Below are 22,342 nucleotides of genomic sequence, written 5' to 3'. Positions count from 1 at the left end.
GAAGGGTGACAAAAACAACAATTTAAACAGCATGCAATATTGCAACGTAAAGGAAGACATGTATGTGATACAGTCGGACAGTTCTACTTATGAATTATCAGAAGGAATAACAAACGCAGATATCATCTTATGCAGACCAGTCCCCTAGTGTAAATGACTGAATACCCATTCCTTGTTCGACTACTTATAATCGTTTCAAATTGCCGCCTTCCTGTGGAGCTCTTTCTTATGTTGTATGGTTTTTATGTTCCTGCTTATGTTTGCAAGGAGGCCAGCAAAAAGGGCCTACTGGGGATTTTGATATGTGGTACTGCAATAATAAATTATATATACGCACTTTGTACCATTGCTAATATGCAACCATGTGATTAATGTGATCACACAGGGTTGTCATGTTGGTTTGCCGGCTGTGGTCCAACCAGGCCAAGCCACTGGTCCAAAACACAAAGATGCATTTGCCAGTGTGTTGTTTCAAGTTACTCCAGCTGAGTACAGTTGCCGACTGATTTTTTGGACTAGTGCATGCATGCAGACCTGAACTCTGCTACTATGTCTGTCACTCTAGCCTGTGCATGTGATCTCGCGCTCAATCGCTGATGAGATCTATGAATACAAACATATTGACGGGAAGCTTCCCATAATGGCTTGACTCCAGCCACTTCGCTGCCCACTGTTGAGTTTTTGTCACAACCAGACAGGGAGGTGGGTAGACCTTTTCTAGTCGTAACCACTGCCGCTTCATCGGGAGTTGGCAACCAAAGTCATGGTTTAGTGCCAAGTCACTGTGGCGGCAACTTTATTTGCAGCCACCCTGTTTGCAGCATTGCTTGTTTGCAGATGTCCAAGAAATTGGGCCACACACCATGTAGCACTCAAAATTTTGGTTTCCATCATATACATCGGTTCTAAGTGTAGGTGAGAATACTGCAGAAAAGTTCTAAAGATCAGTTGTCTGAAAAGTAGGCCGGCAACTTTATTTGTCGGTTTGCTGCCGAAATGCACATTTTGAGTCATGTGCAAACAAAAATTTGCTTTGCTATGGCCGATACCTCGGATTCTGAATTTTTGGTTTCATTGTAGCAGGAGAATACTCTATTGAAATAAAGCATGGCTACAAAATTGAGATTGACTTTGATCATTTGTTATATCCATGTATTATGGTTTTACTGTACTCCAATTTTTGTACCAGAATCTTATGCTATGCTGTTGCTATTTATTATAATCTGTTCTTTACACATACTTGCTGTTTCCTGCAATTATTTCGTATGAGATCAGCAGTATTCTTGTGCAATGATTCCCATGCAATATGATAAGTATCTAACACATGGTTGAGCAAAACATTGCACGATGTCATTACTAGTACTGCTGCTGCCAGCTACTCTGGTGTATGAGTATTCTATAATTGTAAAAAATTTACAGACAAGCTAAAAGTCTCTGTCTCTTATAAGGGGCATATTTTATATTCATTCCTTTTTCACTCGTTTTGCATGTTTTTATTGGCTCAGGCACTGCAGTGCTGCCTTTCGCGCCACGATTGGTGACCTGGCATTTTGCACGATGAGAAAAGAATGGATTTGAAGGAAAAGAACCTAACAAGATGGAGTGAATGTGTTCCTTCACACGTAGAGCAGGCAGTAAATATTCAAGTGTTTTTGCAACACTTCCCAGAGCCACTATGAGCAGAAGTGCTTTGAAAAATGAGGATTACGCTGGTTTCTTGCAGATGATGTGGCTGTGATTGATGAGATCCAGATGATGCGCGACCCCCAGCGAGGATGGGCCTGGACTCGTGCTCTCCTGGGGCTGGCAGCCAAGGAGCTTCACCTGTGTGGTGAAGCAGCTGCTGTAGGGCTTGTGCGCAACCTGCTGGCCTCGCTCGGAGAAGACCTGGAGGTAACCGCTGTGGCTGGGCGCGCCTTGGTGCATGTGCCCAACTAGGTACAGAGAGAGACATTTTATTATGATAGAAAAGCTGAGAGACTGGCTTCAATTGACGTTCTGGCCAGCTACTCAATATTGGAAAATGACAATGGGAGTGAAAAAGAGGAAGAGAGAGGACTAGTGATAATGAGGACAAAAATAATGGTTTAAATGAAGATGAACTGCTTAGACTCTTCAAAGTCTCAATAAATGTTGATTACTACAAATTGTGCAACTGGTAGGACACAGAGAAAAGGAACAAATAAGCGTAGATTTCAAGCAGAGCTTATTTTTAAAATTACAAATGCCTTACATACAATGAATAATATGAAAATGCCTTTCTAGGGATATCGCAGCTACTCTTGCCATTGCAGCTGCCAAGACGGTGACTGGAAGCCAGACTTTGAGGATGTGACTGTCTGTCACAAGAAAGAGGGTTTTTGAGGCATAGGATCATCGAGGCTTTTCGTTTGAGGATGAAAGGTGAAAACTGGAGGAGCAGCCACCATTCATTAACTATTTCACTCAAAGACTACACCTATTTCAGTTCTACATGCAGTACTAGAAAGGTGTTTTGTGTCTGCCTTTTGTATCTTTTTGCAGTGGTCCTTAAGTGTCACTTTAGCTTTTCTGCGTATACAGTGGAACCTCATTATAACGAAGTTGCATGGAACATGAAACTACCTTCGTTATATCCCATGTTTGCTATAAGCATACACACAGATATTGACGGGAAGGAATAAAACACTCAAGGCCGCAGATTTGTAGCAATGCCTTCCGCTTAATTCTGTGATATTTTTTATCATCCACTGTGTTAATGGCTGGTTGATCCCATTGAAAATGCAGTGGAGTGTTGCTCTGACCACTGATGAAGGGCAAAAATGAATAGCATTGGAAAGGCATCGCTACAAAAGTGCAGCCACTATGTGAAAGAAATGCAAGCGTTGTGCCTCCGACGTGCTATCAAAGTGTCTCCTGCAGATTTTGATAATGCTTCGACATCTTGCCGTGCTGATACAAGGCATGGGAACAACAATAAATTACATATGCTCTACACCACTTCAAATATGCAACTGTGCGGTTGGCGTTATCGCACGGGAGATCGGGACGTTGGCTTGCTGACTGTGGCTACTGCAGTCCAACCAAGTCAAGCCACTGGCCAAAATGTGCGTGCCACTAGCAGACTTTTCGGACATGGATGGATTGCATGTGGAACTGTACTCCGCAACCACGTCAGTCCGTGCGTCTGATCTCACTCTCGATAGCCAATTAGGTCTACGAACGTGAACATTTTGGCAGCGAGCTTGATATTGGCAGTGCCTTGATGTATTGGTGGCACCTTGACACCAGCCACTCCAGCAGCCACGCTACTTAAGCCGCTAGGCCTAACCAGTGCTGCTTCTCGGGAGTCGGCAAGCAAAGTTGCAGTTTCGTGCCAGGTTGACATGGCAGCAACATTGCTAATGGCTGCCATGTTTGCGGCATCGCATGCATGGTTCATGCTGAAACACTGTGCGGTGTCCAAAATTTATTGTTATTGCTATTATACACCATGTGCAACGCCTATAGGGGTGCCACTGAAAGCCGTGTAGCAGCAGCCGTTGAAACCGCAGGTGGGCCTCATGTCAGAGACGCCTGCTTCCACTGCAGGCATGACTGAAGTGTGTGCGTGCTATTTGCCGCTTGTGTGCGTCCCTGGTAGTTGCTTCTGCGGTGTCAGTGTGTGCAAGTAAATCGCACTATACAATAGTGAACATGTGTCAGACTTCGTGGCTGCCTGGGACGACATTGTCTCCTTACGCGCCAAGTGTTTGCCGCAGATTAGATGAGCATCAACAAGCTTGCCTACGAAGTGGAGCTCATCGCCAGTATGCCGCTTTCATTATAACGCCCCGGCAGCTAATGGCTTCATTTGTTGGCCCGTGAACCAAAGTTCTTTATGCACACACGTGCTTGTTTTACATGCCGTGTATTTTTATTGTAGGTTGAGGGAGCGCCATTGTGCCTGTGAATGGTTTGTACAGGTGCAGCCACATGAGAAGCCAGTGATGGTAAAGCATACAAACCAGCACAATGAGCTTGAGAAAGATAGCACATATAGGACTCCAGCAATAAAAGGGTTGATTGTTTTTATATACTTGCGTCTTACTACTGTCTGCACAGCATGGATTTCACGTGTTCTATCGTTAAACAAGCAGAGCGTTTCAATGATTTCACAGGAGCGCGCGAGTGAAATATCAGAAGACGCCATAGCTGAAAATTTGCCTCCCTGGTTAGTCACAAGCGTATCGCTTCTACATTTTATCTTATTTTCTAGTGTCACCACCATTTTTACTAGTAAACCACGTGCTGAATTGAAATCATCTTCAAAGCAGAGACAAATACAGGGAAGCAACATGAACATATATTGACCCATTTCATGCAAAAAAAGAAAAAGAGAGCAAGCACTCTCTAGCACCACTAACAAGAAAAGAAAGCAGAAAAAGAAAAAAAGCATGAATGTTTTAGGATTGACCACAGCGCATGACATAGCTGAGGTAAAGTGAGTATGCACTAGTTGCAGACATCAGGGCTTCGAAGTTCAGGCATTTCCCACTACCACAAAGTGATATTAAGAGGCATTCAAGATGAGCTTGGATGCCCTGTCATAAGCCTTTAATGCTCACAGACACCAGGTTTTACAGACAACATGCAGATAGCCGAGGCGAGCCTAGACCGAACGTTCTACGCCGCTGGCCGAATTCCAGTGCCATCGATAGGTAGAGCAACAGCCGATTCCGTGCAATGCATGGGTGATTGCATGATGATTTTATGAAGGCACTGTTACCTGATATATAACACGGAGCCCTTTGTTCAAAGCATCTAAATGCAATGAGCGCTTCACAGCTTCGCTCCGCATTCTCTGGCTTAGCTTTTCTCATTTTTCTTTCACGTCTCATCAGTAACAACAACCTAATGTTTATTGTATCTTTGGGACTGTAGACAAGACGACCAAGTTTAAACGACCCACCATGGTTGCTTAGTGGCTATGCTGTTGGGCTGCTAAGCACGAGGTCGCGGGATTGAATCCCGGTCACGGCGGCTGCATTTTGATGGGGGCGAAATGCGAAAACACCCGTGTACTTAAATTTAGGTGCACATTAAAGAACCCCAGGTAGCCCAAATTTCCAGAGTCCCCCACTACAGCATACCTCATAATTAGATCGTGGTTTTGGCACGTAGAAACCCATAATCTAATAGTATAAGTTTAAACGCGGTAGCGTTCACTAAAGGCGCAGTGACATCAAGCAAAAAAAAAAAAAACTAAACGTAATCGCTCTAAAACTGCAGTAAACAAAGCATGATTGCTTATCTTCTCCGTTGAGCAGCCACAATCCATCGCCGCCGTCGCTCTTGCTCCATAAGCAGCACCGGAAACTAAGTGTGTGCCTGGGGAGTTTCTTGTACATGTTAAAGCACCCAACTACGCAACAGTTGTTTCAAGACATCCCTGAAGGCTTACAGAAGTGTTAAATCACAATCAAGGACGCAAACATGACAGCACACATAGCCCTGACGGGAGCGGTGCCCACCCGAGCCCGTCTATGTTTCGCAGCCTTGGTAACAGGCGGCATTGTTGGCGTTTTGCGCATGATGTATATATTGGTGCTAGGGGTAGGTGGCAGTGCCACAGGAATTGTACAGGTCCAAAAAATTGTGCCTCTGAAGAATTATGCAGTGACTGTATTTCACATTTTTGCTAACAGAATATATATTTTAGTGCGTGTGCATAAAAAAATTTGCTTAGATATAACCGATGCCAAGTCAGATCCCGCGTTTTCGATTTCGGGATTACCAATAAAATGCTTAAAGCATGACCAATACTTTGTTACATCTGAGACTTCGTTATGCAGTTAAACCTCAATATAACAAAGTTGACAAAATCTGCAATTTGCTTTGCTTTGTCGAAATTTCGTAGTTGAAATTCAACCTTTTATGCTAATAAGTACAGTTGACAATCGATTTGTCTTACGTAGAAGGGGCTGCAAAATTTTGTGAGTAATTGTGAAATCAAACAAGTAAATTTTAACGATGAAAACATTTAGTTTACGGTTTCATGCCGGGTTGACGATATCTGCACATCGATGGTACGAATTAGGCGAAGCCAGCCATGCTTTCGCGTCTGTGACAGTGTCGCCCGCAGTGGGACGACACTGTCCTCAAAATCGCCGGCAGTGAGGAGCGAATGCTTTGTCTGCCTCTCGCTTCAACACATCTCCAAAACTCGAGATTACGCAAGCTCCAGTACTAAATGCGCAGGAAGATGGCGCACATGATGCTATGCCACCTCAGCACACCTGCTAATTGCATGAGTGGCAGATTACCTCTAAAACAAGGTGCACAGGCTGCGTATGTGTACAGCGCTGAAAAATGAGGTGCACACCAACCTGCCACCCCCCACCCTCCTCTCACTTGTTCGTGTTGCCAGAAGCTCACTCGCCTCCTCCCTTTGCTATTGCTCACACGAGAATGCTGCGCTCATCAAGCTGCCATCCTTCCCGGCTCATCCTCGCATGCTTTCACTCGCACCCAAAACATACAGCGCATAGGACGCGATAGGATCTTCTTGCACTTGGACTTTATATGGAACCTGACACTGCTGGTCGCTCTTGGTCGCACGGTGTGCAGTTTGAAAGGGACATTTACAAGCATCAACTTGTAATTCAAACATTTTACCATCTGTGTCCGCAGAAGTTTCCATATTTGCAACGGTATTCTTTTGTGGCAGCAGTGAAATTACGCTACATTTAAATTGTGTGTAATAAATACATGGTGTTTTATGAACAAGAAGTCATGAACAGTTAAGTAATTTGTTATATCGAGAATATTGTTATATTAAAGTTCATTATAAAGAAGATTGACTGTGACATTTCATTTAGTAGTGATCATTAAGTAGGGACGTGGCAATTGAAGTCGTCAAATTGTCAAAATTTTGTATTTTCCACTTCATTTTTTTCACTATCCATGGACCTTTATTTACTGCGTGGTGAACTATTATGACAAAATACATGGTAGAAATCAAGAAAACAGCACTTTCCTAGAGTGCTGATATAAAAAATTGCGAAGAAATTGGGCTTCGGAAGGCGCTGTCATTCTGCGGATTGCTCGGCTACTCGTTGATGCAGCACTGCCATCTTGGTATCATCTTAAAGAGGATAAATCGGAGCTCAAGATCACCAACAATTTTTCTCCACCGAAAAATTAACCAGCAAACGCGAGCGAAAAAAAGGCAAAAGTGGCGTTGCGATTGGGCGCAGTAGTCACGTGGTGCACAAGGCGCGCTCCTATTGGCTGTTGTAGATTTAAATTGTTGACGAACCACTCCCGCGCACATTTGCATAGCAGTGAACTGCGCATTCTGATCAATGTGATTGACGTTCGTGGCAGCTTAACGCGAATGTTCTGTGATGAGCCCCAAAAGAAACAAGTTCCAAACGGTCCATGCATATGGGAGACCACGAAAGGCATGGAACAGAGTAAGAAAACTACTCGTAGAAGTGGATGCCGCTGACCTTGTGAACGAAGCACGACTGCTATTAGAGTCGTCAGATGATCCCACCACTGTTACCAGTTGTAGGAGTTGTCGGACGATCTCGCCGCTGCCACCATTTGTAAGGGTTGAAGGTCGTAGAGAGGAACTTGGGAGGAACTAGGTGAACAGGGTTTATTTACAGTATTTACATTTTAAACAAGAGATACATTTACACAGTCTAGCGTGACTCCCAAATGGAGCCTGCAAGATGAAGCATACAGCAAACGAGCGCACAGCTCACGAGTACAGTGACGAGCACAGAGCACGACAATGAGCACACCCTAGCAGCCGACAACAGCTGGTTATATCCACTTCGTGTTCCCTAGATCCCTAGGTGAGGCAAAACGTTCGACGTCATCGTAAACAAGCCGCCTCTATGCGGGATGGTTTACACACACACACAGGTTTCAGTGCCCCCTCCAAAGGCAGACGACCTTTGCAGCGCAGTCGTCGTGGTGCCCATTGTCCTGCGTCCCCGTAGCCAGGTGGTCACGCCCGACCCCAGCCGGCGCCTCTAAATTCCAGAGCGGACCTCGCACAGTGTCCTCCGCTGCTGCCCATTGTCTGGCATCTTCAATGGCCCATGAAAAGGCACCGCAAGGCATCCCTGAATGAGGCGCCCGGTGTATTGACGCCGCCATAGTCCGCAGTTCTCTGAAGTAAGTTCATGGTTGGTTAGCGCTGTCTTCGCTGGTTCCTACGAAACGAGTCACCGCGGCGGGTGTTGAAGGTTTCCATGGTATTATTGGGGAAGCTCGCCACGTTCGCAGCTGCAGCTGGCTGCAAAAACTTGCATTTTGCCACCTCGGCAGGCCATTCCTAACACTGCCGCATGTGGGTGATCAAGCAAGCGCGTCCACGTGTGGTGCTGACGACGTGACCGTGAGCTGTAGTGACAACGTGACCATGTGCTGTGGTGACGACGCGTCCGTGTGTGGTCGTGACGGCAACGTGACATCGGCCATAGCAGGAGTTTTTGCATCAAATCTCAGCTGCGGATTTCAGCTCCAACTCTCACTAATGAAGAGGTTGTGCAATGAGGAGACAAGAGCGGACTTTTTGAATGCATTGTCACGTACCCCTGCATGACGCATGGATGCATGACACATCAAAAAGACAACTAAGGTGCACGAAACTGCTGCAAGGAAGTGAAAAACTGCATCAAAATGTAATGAAAATATGTCCTCACAAGCAAAGGACTACATTCTAGGCGGGCTTTAGGTGCTCAAAGTAAAGGTTTATGTGTTTGCAACAAATCAAACTTTGAGCTCCGTTTTCTCTGCTTTCATTTTTTGTGCAGTTGCTTTCAGTCATCCCAGTGCCATTTCACAACGAATGAACACAAAATCATTGTCTTTTGCACTTAGATCCTAAAACATTGATGAGTGCAATAAAGCAGTCTATTTTTATCTGCACTTCATAAAAAAAATTTATAATGGGCTTTTTGCAAGAGTCATTTGTAAGACAATATGCATAAGAAAGTTTAAACAAATTATGCTCATTTTGGCATTTAAAAAATAAAAAAAAGTTAGCTTTATTACACAGAATGGGCCTTTGTGAACATGCTGATGTGACAATTTTGCCGAACTTATCTGTAATTAATTACTCAACTAATTAATTAATTTATGGATGACCAGTTGAGGCTGTCAAGTGTTGGAACTCGAAAACTACTGTAGATAGCACAAAACTGATTTCAGTTATGATATCAGCATAACAAATCACGCACCCGCTGTGGTTGCTCAGTGGCTATGGTGTTGGGCTGCTGAGCACGAGGTCGCAGGTTTGAATCCCGGCCACGGCGGCCGCATTTCGATGGGGGCGAAATGCGAAAACACCCGTGTGCTTAGATTTAGGCGCACGTTAAAGAACCTCAGGTGGTCAAAATTTCCGGAGTCCTCCACTACGGCGCGCCTCATAATCAGAAAGTGGTTTTGGCACGTAAAACCCCATAATGTAATTTTTTTTTGAACAAATCACACCTGCATGCCAAATTTCATCAATATATTTCCATAAATAAAAAAAAATATTTTCATTGCCACGCTCCTCTTTAAATGACATATTAGCTGTTTCATATATAACAGTTGTTCTGAAGTTCCCTGTCAATTCTCATAAAGTGAAGTTTGGCTGAATACCATTTCTGAGGACAATTTAGGTCTTCGCTCTAGCTGGAGGCACTCATAAGTTCTAAATCACATCTTAAAGAAATTAAGCACTGGTCATTCGGTTGTATAGTAATATACTTTTATACATAGCACAGAAGTGATAGGGTTTTTGAACAATTGTAGTAGAAGTCAGGCAGTCTTTCGAGGAAAATTGAAGACACCCTCCTGCATGCGCAAGAATATTTTCTGCTAGTGTTTGTAACAGCATTGTCTAGCGACTAGCAAAGTTTATTTACCAGGATCAAAAACTGCTGTAGAGCCTGTTTGGAAATTTAAAACAGAATGGGCCTGAGCATAGCCTTACTATTTTTTATAGGCATTTTACTGATTTTGTTTGGCTTTCACAGTGGGAATGAATAAATTATGCTACATTCAGCATTCTTAATGTACAAGAATCTTGCCGGCAGTTAAAGGGACCTACCTTTTTATTGCTGAAGGTGTTAAACTTGTAGAATAATGATAAAGACATTCCACGTCATTGTGATGTGTTTCTCAGTTGGGTTATGTTCTGTATTTTATTTATTATACCACATTCATCTGCTACGGTGGCTCAGTGGCTATGGCTTTATACTGCTGAGCACGAGGTTGTGGGTTCAGTGCCCAGCTGCATTGTGATAGGGGCATATAAAGAACCGCAGGTTAAAAATGATCCAGAGCCCCCCCCCCCCCCCCCAATATGGCATACCTCATAGCCTCAGCATTGTTGTGGGGCGTTAAACTCCCACAAATCAATCAGAACAATTCATTATGCTCTCTCTTTGTAGGTTCGGAAGTACAAACGCTTGACACAGCTAACAATTGAAAACAGAGCACTTGGTAAGTATTTGTTAAGTGTATGTGTTTAGAATATACCTTGTGATTTGTAATTGCCTTTGACTTGACTTTAAGGAAAAATCAACTGTATGCAAACCCTTGGGGTAAAAGCAATTAACTGGTGACATCTGAAAGTGATATCTGGGATACTATAGATGCCAGAGTCGAGGACGCAGTGTGATCTTTAAAGAGTGCCTTAACAGCCATGCACGTTTCAAATATCCAGCCTATCCTTTTTTTTTTCTAGAAGCGAAGCCATGCTTTCTTGTTTTTTGTTGCTCGCCAACGTTGCCATGTGGCTGCAATGTGGGAACTGGTGTGCAGAACTATTATGGCTGAGTGTGTTGATGCGTTACTTAGCATAAACAGAATAATGAAGAAAATTCCGCCATTATGTAGGGCTCCGAAGCTCTGCAAGAGCCTGTGGAGGCTAGGCAGGCACATGAGAGAGCATAAATGCTCAGCGTGTTGAGTGTGTGAACCTTCCTCTCATGCACGATAAAATTGGTCAAAAAGAAACAGGCCAACCTAGATGCAGTAAGGGTAAAAGCAAACAAATTCAGGCTGGTACTTGCAAACAAATATGCAGCCTTAGAACAGCAAGATGAAGATGACATAGAGGTAATGAATTGAAACTGTAACTAGGCTGGCCTCAGAAGCAGCAGTTGAAGTGGGAGGTAACGCACCAAGGCAGCCAATAGTTAAGCTCTCCCAAGCAACGAAGGACCTAAAAAAGAAACAATAAAGAATGAAAGTGTCCAACTGAAGAGATCAGATAGAATTTGCGGAATTGTCAAAACTAATCAACAAGGAAAAAATAAGGGATATTCGCAATTATAACGTCAGAAAGACTGAGGAAGCAGTAAAATATGGATGCAGCGTGAAATCAGTGAGAAGCAAACTTGACATAGGACAAGCCAAGATGTATGCACTGAAAGATAAGCAGCGTAATATCATCAGCAATTTCAAAGGTATAGTAAAAGCAGCGGAAGAATTCAATACTGACCTGTACAATACACAAAGCAGCCACGGTACCTACATTCGAAGTAGTAATGAACAGGTTACAGAGGCTCCTTCTATAACTAGCGATGAAGTTAGAAGGGCCTTGCAAGACATGACAGTGTCCTGTTCAGCGTGTCCTGTTCAGATGACATTGTACTGTTCAGCAACATTGGGGACGAGTTACAACAAATGATCGAGGACCTTAACAGAAAGAGTGTAAGAGAAGGGCTGAAGATTAATATGCAGAAAACAAGGATAATGATCAGTAGCCTTGCAAGGGAACAAGAGTTCAGGATCGCCAGTCAGCTTCTAGAGTCTGTGAAGGAATATGTTTACATAGGTCAATTACTCACAGGCGACCCTGATCATGACATGGAAATTTACAGAAGAATAAAAATGGGTTGGAGCATATATGGCAGACATTATCAAATCCTGACTGGAAGCTTAAAAGAAAGGTACATTCTACCAGTACTAATATATGGGACAGAAACTTGGAGACTGACAAAGAAGCTTGAGAACAAGTTAAGGACTACGCAAATAGCAATGGAACGAAGATTGCTAGGCATAACGTTAAGAGACAGAAAGAGAGCGGTTTGGATCAAAGAGCAAATGGGTATAGGCGACATTCTAATTGACATCAAGAGGAAAAAATGGACCTGGGCAGGTCATGTAATGCGCCGTTTAGATAACCGTTGGACCACTAGGGTTACAGAATGGATACCACGAGAAGGGAAACGCAGTCGAGGACGGCAGAGGACTAGGTGGGGTGATGAAATTAAGAAATTCGCAGACGCTACTTGAAATCGGTTGGCGCAGGACAGGGATAATTGGAGATTGCAGGGAGAGGCCTTCGTCCTGCAGTGGACATAAAATAGGCTGCTGCTGCTGATGATGATGATGGCGTTTACTGCACACTGGGGGGGCGGGTCTAGTTTGTTGGGTGTCTTTTTTTTTCTTTTTCCCCCGTTTGGTTTTGCAATCGTGTGGTCTCCAGGCACTGCCAGAAATGGCCTAGATCGCACGGTTGGCGCAGTCCCCATAAGAAATGCCTTCTGGAGGCCACCCACAGTATCATGTCAACAAAATGTACAATCATTCGCTGGTGCAAAGAAAACATAGATTAGTGTTTTTATTGAATAATAACGTAATTATATGAAGAAATGAGAACTGAAGCCACACTTTGCGCTAGGCCATGTAGTTCTTAAGTGTGCAGTGAGAAGAATATCTGTTTAGTGTACTGAAGTACGAGACCGTGCGACGGCTGGCAGCAGGCGGTTGCACTTGATGCCACTTCGGTTCCAGCGCTCAGCACACTAGTGGTATAGTATTCTCGTCACTATGGTGGTGCTAAGGGACAGTGAATGCTTCAAAGTTGTGTCCTGCCAAAAATGCTTATTTTGAAACTGCCTTCTGCACATTTTGAAGCTATAAGGGCAGATCGCAATGAATGATTACCATATTTAGGCAGTTCTAACGCTAATCTTTTTTCTGAGCATTACCTCTGCATTAAATCAGATATGTAACCAAAACCATGTTCGTGGAGTTGGCCCCAATTTACTGTCAGAGCCACCATCATCGCCATTGTCATCACAAGATGGCGACAGAACAAGCTTTCGCATAGGATAGTAATGACGACATTCCACTTTCAAACTTCAATTACTTTATGTCGCTCAGAAGCTAAGTTATTTTACATGCTAAGCTAGCGGCAACAGAGTTGTGTCGTGTGTTTCTGGCACTTCAGAGATGTACATGCATCACGTGGACTGACCAAGTAGTTATCATAGACATGGGGCACCAACTCGTTTGTGAATGTAGCAGAGTGAAATGTATAATATCAAATATGATGGACCTCAGGGAGGGCGATACAATAAAAAGCTGTCTGAGATTGGTGATGACAGATATTACGTGTAAATAAATTTCCATTCTCTAAACATAAACTCTGTAGGATTCATCTTATTTCTGATTGCCAGAATTGAAGGCATGGTACACATTTTGCATTATAAGATAAGATGTGCGTTAGATTTGAGTGCTCATTGTTTTCTTATACAGTTAAACCTCGATATAATGAAGTAGGTAAAATTGGCAATTTGCTTCATTATGTTGAAATTTTGTTGTCTTGAAACTCGACCTTTTATGCAAATAAGTACGGTCACCAATCTATTTTTCTTACATGGATAGGGGCCGCAGAATTTTCCAAATTATCGGGCAATCGAAAAAAGGAAATTTCAGTGGGAAAACAATTCATTTTATGAAGTTGTGAGTCTGTGACGAATGATACGGTTTTATGACATGTCGACGATATCTTCACATGGCAGTACAATTAAGCGAAGCCAGCCACACTTTTGCGTGTACTCTGCCCCTGCGGCTGATAGCGTCACCCGCACTGGGACAATGCTATTACGAAAAGCACCGGCAGCGGGGAGCGAATGCTTCGTCTGCGTATCGCTCCAACGAGTCACCGAAACTCGAGAATACGCAACCGCCAACACTAAACGCGCGGGAAAGTGGCTTGCAGGACGCCACGCCGTCTCGATGCGGCCACACTTTGCACATATGGCAGATTACCTCTTAAAGCAGGGTGTGTGGCTGCGAATGCGCGCAGCCGCGTTTACAGCCATGTGCAGCCACGGCCGAGACGCGCATCAGAATTCGCGACGCGCCCCTGCTTAAGCCCCCTTCCCCACCCCTCGCGCATGCTAGCTCTCCTCTTCCCTTTGCTCCCACAGCACTCTAAAAACAGTTGCGCCCTTTGGGGTGTACATTTTCTACGGAACAATAATCGTCATCTGTCTTGCTTGCGTTTACTTTCTTGAAAACGCTGTGCTCATCACTTTCCTATCGGGAATTCTCTGTCATGCTGATAACGCGCATGCTGTTCCTAACTTGGAAATACCAGGCTCACAGCGTTAAAGAAAGGAAATGCGGGCAAGCCAGATGACGATTATTGTTCTGTGGCAAATATACACCCCAAAGGGTGCAACTGTTTTTAGAGTGAGGGAAGGTGGCACTCGTGAAGCCACCATCTTTCTTTTTCACCCTTGCACACTTTGACTTGCATCTCAAGCACAAAGTGCATGGGGCGCAATAGGATCTTATCGCACTTGGACTTGATACGGAACATGATGCGTCTCCAATTCGGCGGTCGCTCTTGTTGCGCCACATGCGATTTGAGCGGTGCGTTTGCAAGCAGCCGCTTGTAATTCAATCATTTGACCATCTGCATCTGCGGAAGTTTCCATTTATTGTCTCAACATTCCTTTGCTGCGGAAGCGAAAGTTTGTTATATTGAAATCGCATACAAACACACTTCGTTATATTGAGCTTCTAGCTGAGCACGAGGTCGCGGGATCGAATCCCAGCCGCGGCGTTCGCATTTCGATGGAGGCGAAATGTGAAAACACCCATGTACTTAGATTTAGGTGCACGTTAAAGAACCCCCGGTGGTCAAAATTTCCGGAGTCCTCCACTACAGCGTGCCTCATAATCAGAAAGTGGTTTCGGCACGTAAAACCCAATAATTTAATTTTTTTAAATTGAGCTTTAAATACATGATGTTCTATGGACAAGAGGATATGAAAACTTGAAGACTTCATTATATCGAGAATTTCGTTATATTGAAGTTCGTTATATTGAGGTTTAACTGTGTGAACCCATAAAAGCTGGGTGTGCGGTAAATTCAGGCTGCATTAAAATCTGTTAAGTACTGCCGAATGAAGTAGCGGTGTGTTCAGATGCTTGTTCTCTCTTTTATTTCTATTTTTTTTAAAGTTCAGCCTGGCAGGTAGTTTGATCAGTTCTCTTGGTCCCACCAAGTACGACTTAACAGAAGCCAAACTTATGTAGTTATCTGTTATCTGGTTGCTGGCCATTATGTTTATAAGTGCATAGGAATATGTGCACGAAGTGGTGGGAATTTAAGAAAGGTACAGGAGCCAACAGGTAGTCTCTTGATTGAAGTTATAGGCATAATGCTCCCTCTACAGGAGTAATCTTTGGCGAGTATCTTCAGGATAGCATTGTCTGGTGACTGAACACATTACATGTTCGAAAGTTTTGCAAGGCCTCTTTAATGTGGAGGTGTGCATTATTACTCGTCAGTAGCCCAGTTGTAGCTTTGAGATGTAAAACTCAATAAGTGCTTACTATACAAGTGCTACTAATTTTTCTAAAATTGAAGTTATAGCAGTACATCAAGTTAGAAAATTGTACAGCTTGGAGGTGGCTGCACTAAAGTTGTTTTCCTTCTCTAGAGTATTTAGCACTTTGCCTGTAGATCACAATGACTTCTCTAATGAATGCGACATAGTTCACAAAGTGTATGCACAAGTTATTTTCTCTAGCTATCACTGTCCAAGTTAGAGTGTGTAGCATGAGACTTCACAATGTTTCCTCTGTCTTGTTGCAGAAAGCTTAGAAAAGATACAACCAGGTGACTGTGTTGTGTGCTTCAACAAGAGTGACATCTACCAAGTGAGCCTACAAATTGAACGGCAGGGCCTGGAGTGCGCAGTCATCTACGGGGGTCTGCCACCTGGCACCAAGCTGGCCCAGGCGCAAAAATTCAATGACCCTGATCATCCATGCAAGGTGCTTGTGGCAACCGATGCCATCGGTATGGGTCTCAACCTCAGCATTGGCCGTGTCATCTTCTACTCCCTCGTTAAGCCAACGATAAATGAGCGTGGCGAACGACAGATGGACACTATCTCTACATCTCAGGTACTGCTTCACAGGAAGTCAATAGATTTGCAACTGTAGTGGTCAGTACCTCTCTAAGCATTCATCCGACTATAGTGTCGGTCAAAAGGTTGGTGCAGTAAAACTTATGAATGTAAGTAATGATATACAGTGTACTTTTTTTAAGTCGACTCTGTCTAATTCAATTTTTCATTTAAGTCTATTCCGACTGAAGGTCCCGGCCAGTGGCCATACATTTCTATAGGACCAAGCTTGCATTATTTCAATTCTGAAATTGACCTTCACCAGGTAAATCAAACTTGACTGGTCAGTATGCACATGCTTGACCCTAATGGTGACCTCAATCGCGTCTGCATCTGTCTTGGTGGCACTTAGGTGACAGGGAAAGTGTCATACACTCATCTGCCGTTGTAAATGCTTATTTATGGCCTGCCCTGGAAAGGTTTTCAAGCTAAAACAGTACCTCACAATGAATGATTTCAGTATTTAGGTGATTACAGTCAATCCCAGATGTATCAAACTTGGATATATCGAATTATTGTCTATATTGAACAGTTGTAAATTCTTCTAAAAATCCCATGCAACACTATACCGATCTCTTATGTGTACATAGAACTCCCGTTCGCCGTAACATTTGATATATCGAACACTGCGCCGCACCACACCCCTGCAAGTGTGCTTCTCCTAACAAATTCACAAACACATCTCGCACTGGCGTAAATAGTTATTGCCGACAAATTTGAAAAACAGCACTGTTTTTGCCGATACTGTCAAACCAAGATATTGATTCTGAAAGGCAGTACCGTAAAAACCCGTGTATAATATGAAGTGTTTTTCCCTATTATTAGCGTCCCAAATTTTTGCCTTATACTACAGTCGAACCCAGATATATCGAACCCGCATATTTCGAATTACTGGCTATATCGAACACATAGATTACCCCCTTGAAAATACTGTGTAATAGTATAGGACAATTGCGTAGTATATCGAATTCCATTTTCGTCGGACATTCGATATATCGAACGCCGCGCCGTGCCGCGCCCCTGGAAGGTGCGCTTTTCCCAAAGACATTCGTGTCCGGTTCTCAGGGGAAAACGTTTCCGCAGAGTCAGTCAGCAGGCTCCTCCTCTGCGCATGCGCGGCCGTCGCCTAGCGACGGAGACGCAGAACCTTTCCCCCATTCTTGCGCCCCGCCGGCGCAAGCTCTCGCTCCTCCTCTACCGCCGGCGTGTGCATTGGGCAAGGGCATTGCAGCTCAGCAAAGAGAATGCGTGGCATGGAGACGCGGCAACGTTTCCAAGCCACGCTTCCTGGGAAAAGGGAGAGAGAGAGAGTGAGGGGTCGGCACGGTCGCTCGTGGGCCAGCGGAGACAAGAGAGCCAGAGAGGACTCAAAAAACGAACACAGCACCTTCGACGGCATATTCCGCCAATCTTTTTCCCCGCTCTCTTCTTTCTTTTCCCTTTGTCGTTCCTTCGCAGCCCCGTTGACTGCCGCTCGAACAGGCTTCGCTTGGACTGCTCCATCTGCGCATCGCTCATATTGTTGTGTGTACCTCTGTTTCAACGTGCCGTGTGTAGCGTGTGTGATTGCGGTCATCTGGTGAGCTATAGCATCCGTGGACATTAGAAAGAGGAAGAATCTGGACTTTGCAAGAAAGCTTAAAGTAATCCAGCGTGTCGAGAATGGAGAAAAGAAGTCCTCCGTGGCAGATGCATTCGGCATTTGGCAGAGTACTTTAAGTACGTTGTTAAAAAACAAGCAGGACATCAAGCTTAAAGCAGGTGAGGAAAGTCGCTCGGGAGCGTGTCGTGTGCACCCTGCTGCTTTTGACAAAGTGGAGAAGGCACTCTATACGTGGTTTCTTGAAATCCAAGCGAAAAATATTCCCGTGGATGGCCCGATGTTAATTGAAAAGGCCAAATGGTTTGCTACGGCTCTTGGCGAAGAGAACTTTTGAGGGGCACTGGATGGCTGCAACGGTTTAAAAACTGCCACGGCATTGTAGGAAAGGCCATTTCAGGTGAAAATGGGGCTGTCAGCAGCCAGGAGATGCAGCAGTGGCTTTCTGAAGAGTGGCCGAAGATCACTGAGAAGTTTTCGCCTGCAGAAGTCTTCAATGCAGACGAAAGTGGTCTCTTTTGGCAAATTTTGCTGAATAAGACACTCGCTTTTCGTGGAACCTCATGCCACGGCAGTAAAATGAGCAAAGTGTGTGTGTCGGTGCTGCTTGCAGCCAACATGGATGGCTCGTGCAAGCTACGGCCATTCGTGATTGGTAAGAGCAAGTCACCGCGCTGCTTCAAGAACTGTAAACAGCTTCCTATCCGCTACGGCTGTAATAGAAAGGCCTGGATGATACGTCACCTTTTTGTTGAATGGCTGCAGGCTTCGGACGCTGAGTTGGGCAAGTCGGGCCGCCGAGTTTGCCTTCTGGTAGACAAGTGTTCGGCCCATCAAACGACTTGCAAGCTGCAGCACATCGATAAAGTTTCTCCTGCCGAACGCCACAGCGAGACTGCAGCCCCTCGACCAAGGTATCGTAAAGGCATTCAAGGTAGGCTGTCAGAAGCGACTTATTCAACGGCTCCTCATAAACCTCCGCATGGGAACCGATCTCAATATTGACCTGCTCGGCGTGATCCAGATGATTACCAGCGCTTGGGGTGACGTAAAGCAGGCCACAGTAGCCAACTGTTTTGGCAAGGCAGGCCTTGAAGTGGCCGGAGATGAATGTCCAGAAGCTTTAGATGACGATGAGTGCTTGGAGTATGCGTTCCGCGACTTGTCCAATTTTCCCGGCGCCGTCCCGTCCGAAGTTACTGTTGATGACTTCATTAACGCTGACAGTGAAGTTCAAGCGGTAGCCGACCTTGCTGATGAGGACATTGTGGCCGGAATAGCTGCCGTTCAAAACAGCGATTCCAGCGACGACGAGGGCAACTGTGTTTCCGAAGAAACGCGTCTGTGCACAGCCACTGAACTGGCGTCAGCGTTCAGCCTGATTCGGCGCTGTTGCGGCGAAATGGAAGGCACTGGGCTCTCTCACCTGGACAGTCTTAAGAAGATTGAGACTAGTGTTTTAAACTTCATTTCCCAGAGGAAAAAGCAGCCCAAAATTAGTGATTTTTTTTCTGTGAAATAAAGCGCTTTCATATTGTGTGCGCATGCTATGTGATTCGCGGCTGTTCCAATCGGTAAGCCACAATTTTTTATGATCGCGAGTGCTTTTTTGGCCTATATCTGTATATCGAATTTTCGCTATATCGAACTATTTTCCGATCCCCGTCGAATTCGATATATCCGGGTTCGACTGTATGTGCTAACCCAAACAAAAATTTCAGTGAGAAATTTGGGCTAGAAGTTTTGGTTTCGTTATTGCTGTGTGGCTATGGCTTGACTTCATTATTACTGCATGGCTATGGCTTGGCTTCCTTATTGCTGCGTGGTTACAGCTTGGTTTCGTTATTGCTGCGTGACTACAGCATCGTTTCTTCATTGTTGAGTGCGCACCTTGGTAGCACCCATACAAATCACATTTCGTGAAGTGCTTCTTTTTTATTCCACATTGAAGGACCAAGATGTCCGGACCACGAAAACAGTACTCGCTTGCTTTCAAGAGAAAGGTTATTTTAGCCACACAGGACATCGGCAACAGTGCAGCCGGCGTCAAGGTTTGGTGTCAACGAGGGAAGCATTCGCGGATGGCGTCGACAGAAGGAAGCCCTTTTCGCATGAAGCGGAACGTGAAGAAGCTTTCGTGGCCCGAAGAGTGGGACATTCCCGAAAATCGTACTCGCCTTGACGGAGTTCGTACGCCAACAGTGAGCCGCGCATCTAGCTGTGAACGTGGAGCCTATGCAGGCAAAAGCTAAGGAGCTTGCAACATAAAAAGGGCTACCAAGCTCCACCTTCAAAGCGAGCAAGCACTGGATTTATCACTACATGTGCCGTGCTGGATTTTCCTTACGCCGCTGAATTTCGATTTTGCAAAAGCTGTCCGAATCTTTCGAAGAGCTGCTTGTGGCTTTCCAGTGCCACATTATTTCGCTGCACAAGTCCAAGAACGTCCAGCTAGGGCAAATCAGCAATGATGACCAAACGCCGGTTTATCTGGACATGCCATCGCTCCTTACCGTGTACGAAAAGGGCTCTAAACAAGTTTATGTCCAGTCCACTGGCAGCGAGAAAATGCGAATTACCTTCATTTTGTCGTGCATGGCAGACGGACGCAAGCTCCTGCCCTATGTCGTCTTCAAGCACAAGACAGTGGCTAAAGGTGAGGGGCTGCTAAAAAATGTGGTCGTGCGATGCCATGAGAAGGGCTGCATAAAGGAGAATCTTGTGCTCGACTGGATAAAGTCCGTCTGGTGTAGGCGGCCTGGCTCACTGTTGTCGTTCCCGTCCATCCTCGTGATGGATGCATTTTGTTGCCATTTGGTCGACTCAGTGAAGAGGTTGTTGCGCGAATCCGCCGCTGAACTCGTCGTTATCCCGGTTGGGATGACGTCTCAGCTGCAGCCTTTAGATGTTTGCGTGAACAAGCTGTTCAAGGACACGGTCAAGCGGCGTAACACAGGTTGGATGCGCTCAGGTGAGCCTGCAGTGACGCTGACAAAGCGGCTGAAGCGGGCTTCGCGCGCCACACTATGCGAGTGGATTGTGGACGCATGGGCCAGCATACCAGAGGACCTTGTGCGTCACGCATTCAAGAAGTGTGGCATTTCGAATGCGCTCGATGGCACAGAGGATGAGTACCTCTGGGAAGATATGTCTGACAAGGAACTATCCGAAGAGAACGCAGCTGAAGAAGACAGCAGTTAAATTGCGGAGTGCAATTTAAATAAATGTTTTCCTCGAGTTTACCTAACTCATATAATACGCGGATAAACCTTTTTTTTCCATGTCGCGTCCCTAAAATTTCACCTTGTGCATATGCGGGTTCGTATTATATGCATCTATGCATCGTATCGTATGCACAGCCCAAATTTCTGACTGAAATTTTTGTTTGGATCCTCATATAGTATAAGGCGAAAATTTGGGACACTAATAATAGGGAAAAAAAACTCGTATTGTACACGGGTTTTTACAGTACATGTCAGTGGGAATAGCCTTGAATGTTTTGGAAAGCTGAACAGCACTTTCAAACCTAACAGTGTGTCTGTAATGTCGGCACTCTCTGACTAAGGGGCGAGAAGGGAAGGGCTGAGAATGAAGGAAGTACTTACCGCCCGCGAGGCGTCGGAGTGGACTTCTTAGGATGAGTGAGACGCTAGGACGACTGGTTCAAACAGAAAGTCCGTTCTGAAACCTGGCACAACAGTATGCTTGGGTGATTGACAGCATATGATGATCGACCGTTTAAATAGCGCATATTGTAACTGACACGCGACCAGGCATGTTCACGTGCGATTCGCAGTACAAGTGTACTGATGGAGGCACGGCCTGTAACCATACAGGCTAGTTAGCTTCCACAGTGCATCTATTTTTACCATCTATTGAATAAAAACGTGCAACATGCACTTCGACGCACGTGAGATGCACTGCTGGCTTTTAGGGTTAGCGTTGCAAAGACCGTTCTGCAGCGCAAGCGACTTGCAACGTTGGCGAGCAAAAAATAAGCCAATGTTTGTGCAGCCGACAGGGTATTGGAGAAGCAAATTGGTATGTTCCGGCTTTTCACAATCTCGGGAAACTGTCAGAGACGTGCGGAGATCTCAGATAAGCTTCAGATAGTCATACTTTATATTTTGAATTATTGATACATCAAACTATTTTGTGATTCCCTTCGGGTTCAATATATCTGGTATTAACTGTATAATGTGCACCTTTTTTCCCTTGAAAATTAGTTTAAAAATTGAATGCAGGACGTAATCGGGTACAAAACCAAAACCACATTCACAGCTTACCATTACAGCCAGCCTAGCCAGTGTCCATGCTATCACAAGATGGCAACAGAACAAGTTCCTGCGTTGCAGGGTGAAGATGGCATGCCACTTTCTGTCCTTTATTACAAAAGCTCACTCAAATAAGTTATTTTACTTGCTAAGCTAGCAGCAACAAGTTGCATCATATGTTATTGGCATTTTGTAAAATTGCATGGTTTGCAGGATGCAATTGCTGCAGAGTTCTTTGATAAATGCTGAATATCAAATGCACAGTGAACCGTACAAAA

General features: G+C 44.8%; 1 protein-coding gene across 1 annotated transcript in view; it reads left to right on the top strand.

The window, feature by feature from the left end:
* Suv3 (Suv3 RNA helicase) overlaps nucleotides 1–22,342 on the top strand; it is a 66,839-nt gene that overhangs the window by 8,036 nt on the left and 36,461 nt on the right. The window contains exons 7-9 of the mRNA XM_075676708.1: nucleotides 1,724–1,893; nucleotides 10,419–10,470; nucleotides 15,875–16,188. Coding sequence (XP_075532823.1) covers nucleotides 1,724–1,893; nucleotides 10,419–10,470; nucleotides 15,875–16,188 — 536 coding nt within the window. The remainder of the gene's footprint in view (nucleotides 1–1,723; nucleotides 1,894–10,418; nucleotides 10,471–15,874; nucleotides 16,189–22,342) is intronic.

This window comes from Dermacentor variabilis, unplaced genomic scaffold (assembly GCF_050947875.1).
Source record: "Dermacentor variabilis isolate Ectoservices unplaced genomic scaffold, ASM5094787v1 scaffold_12, whole genome shotgun sequence".
Lineage (NCBI taxonomy): Eukaryota > Metazoa > Arthropoda > Arachnida > Ixodida > Ixodidae > Dermacentor > Dermacentor variabilis.
The sequence above is the reverse complement of the archived record's forward strand: the minus strand, read 5'-3'. Positions and strand labels throughout refer to the sequence as shown.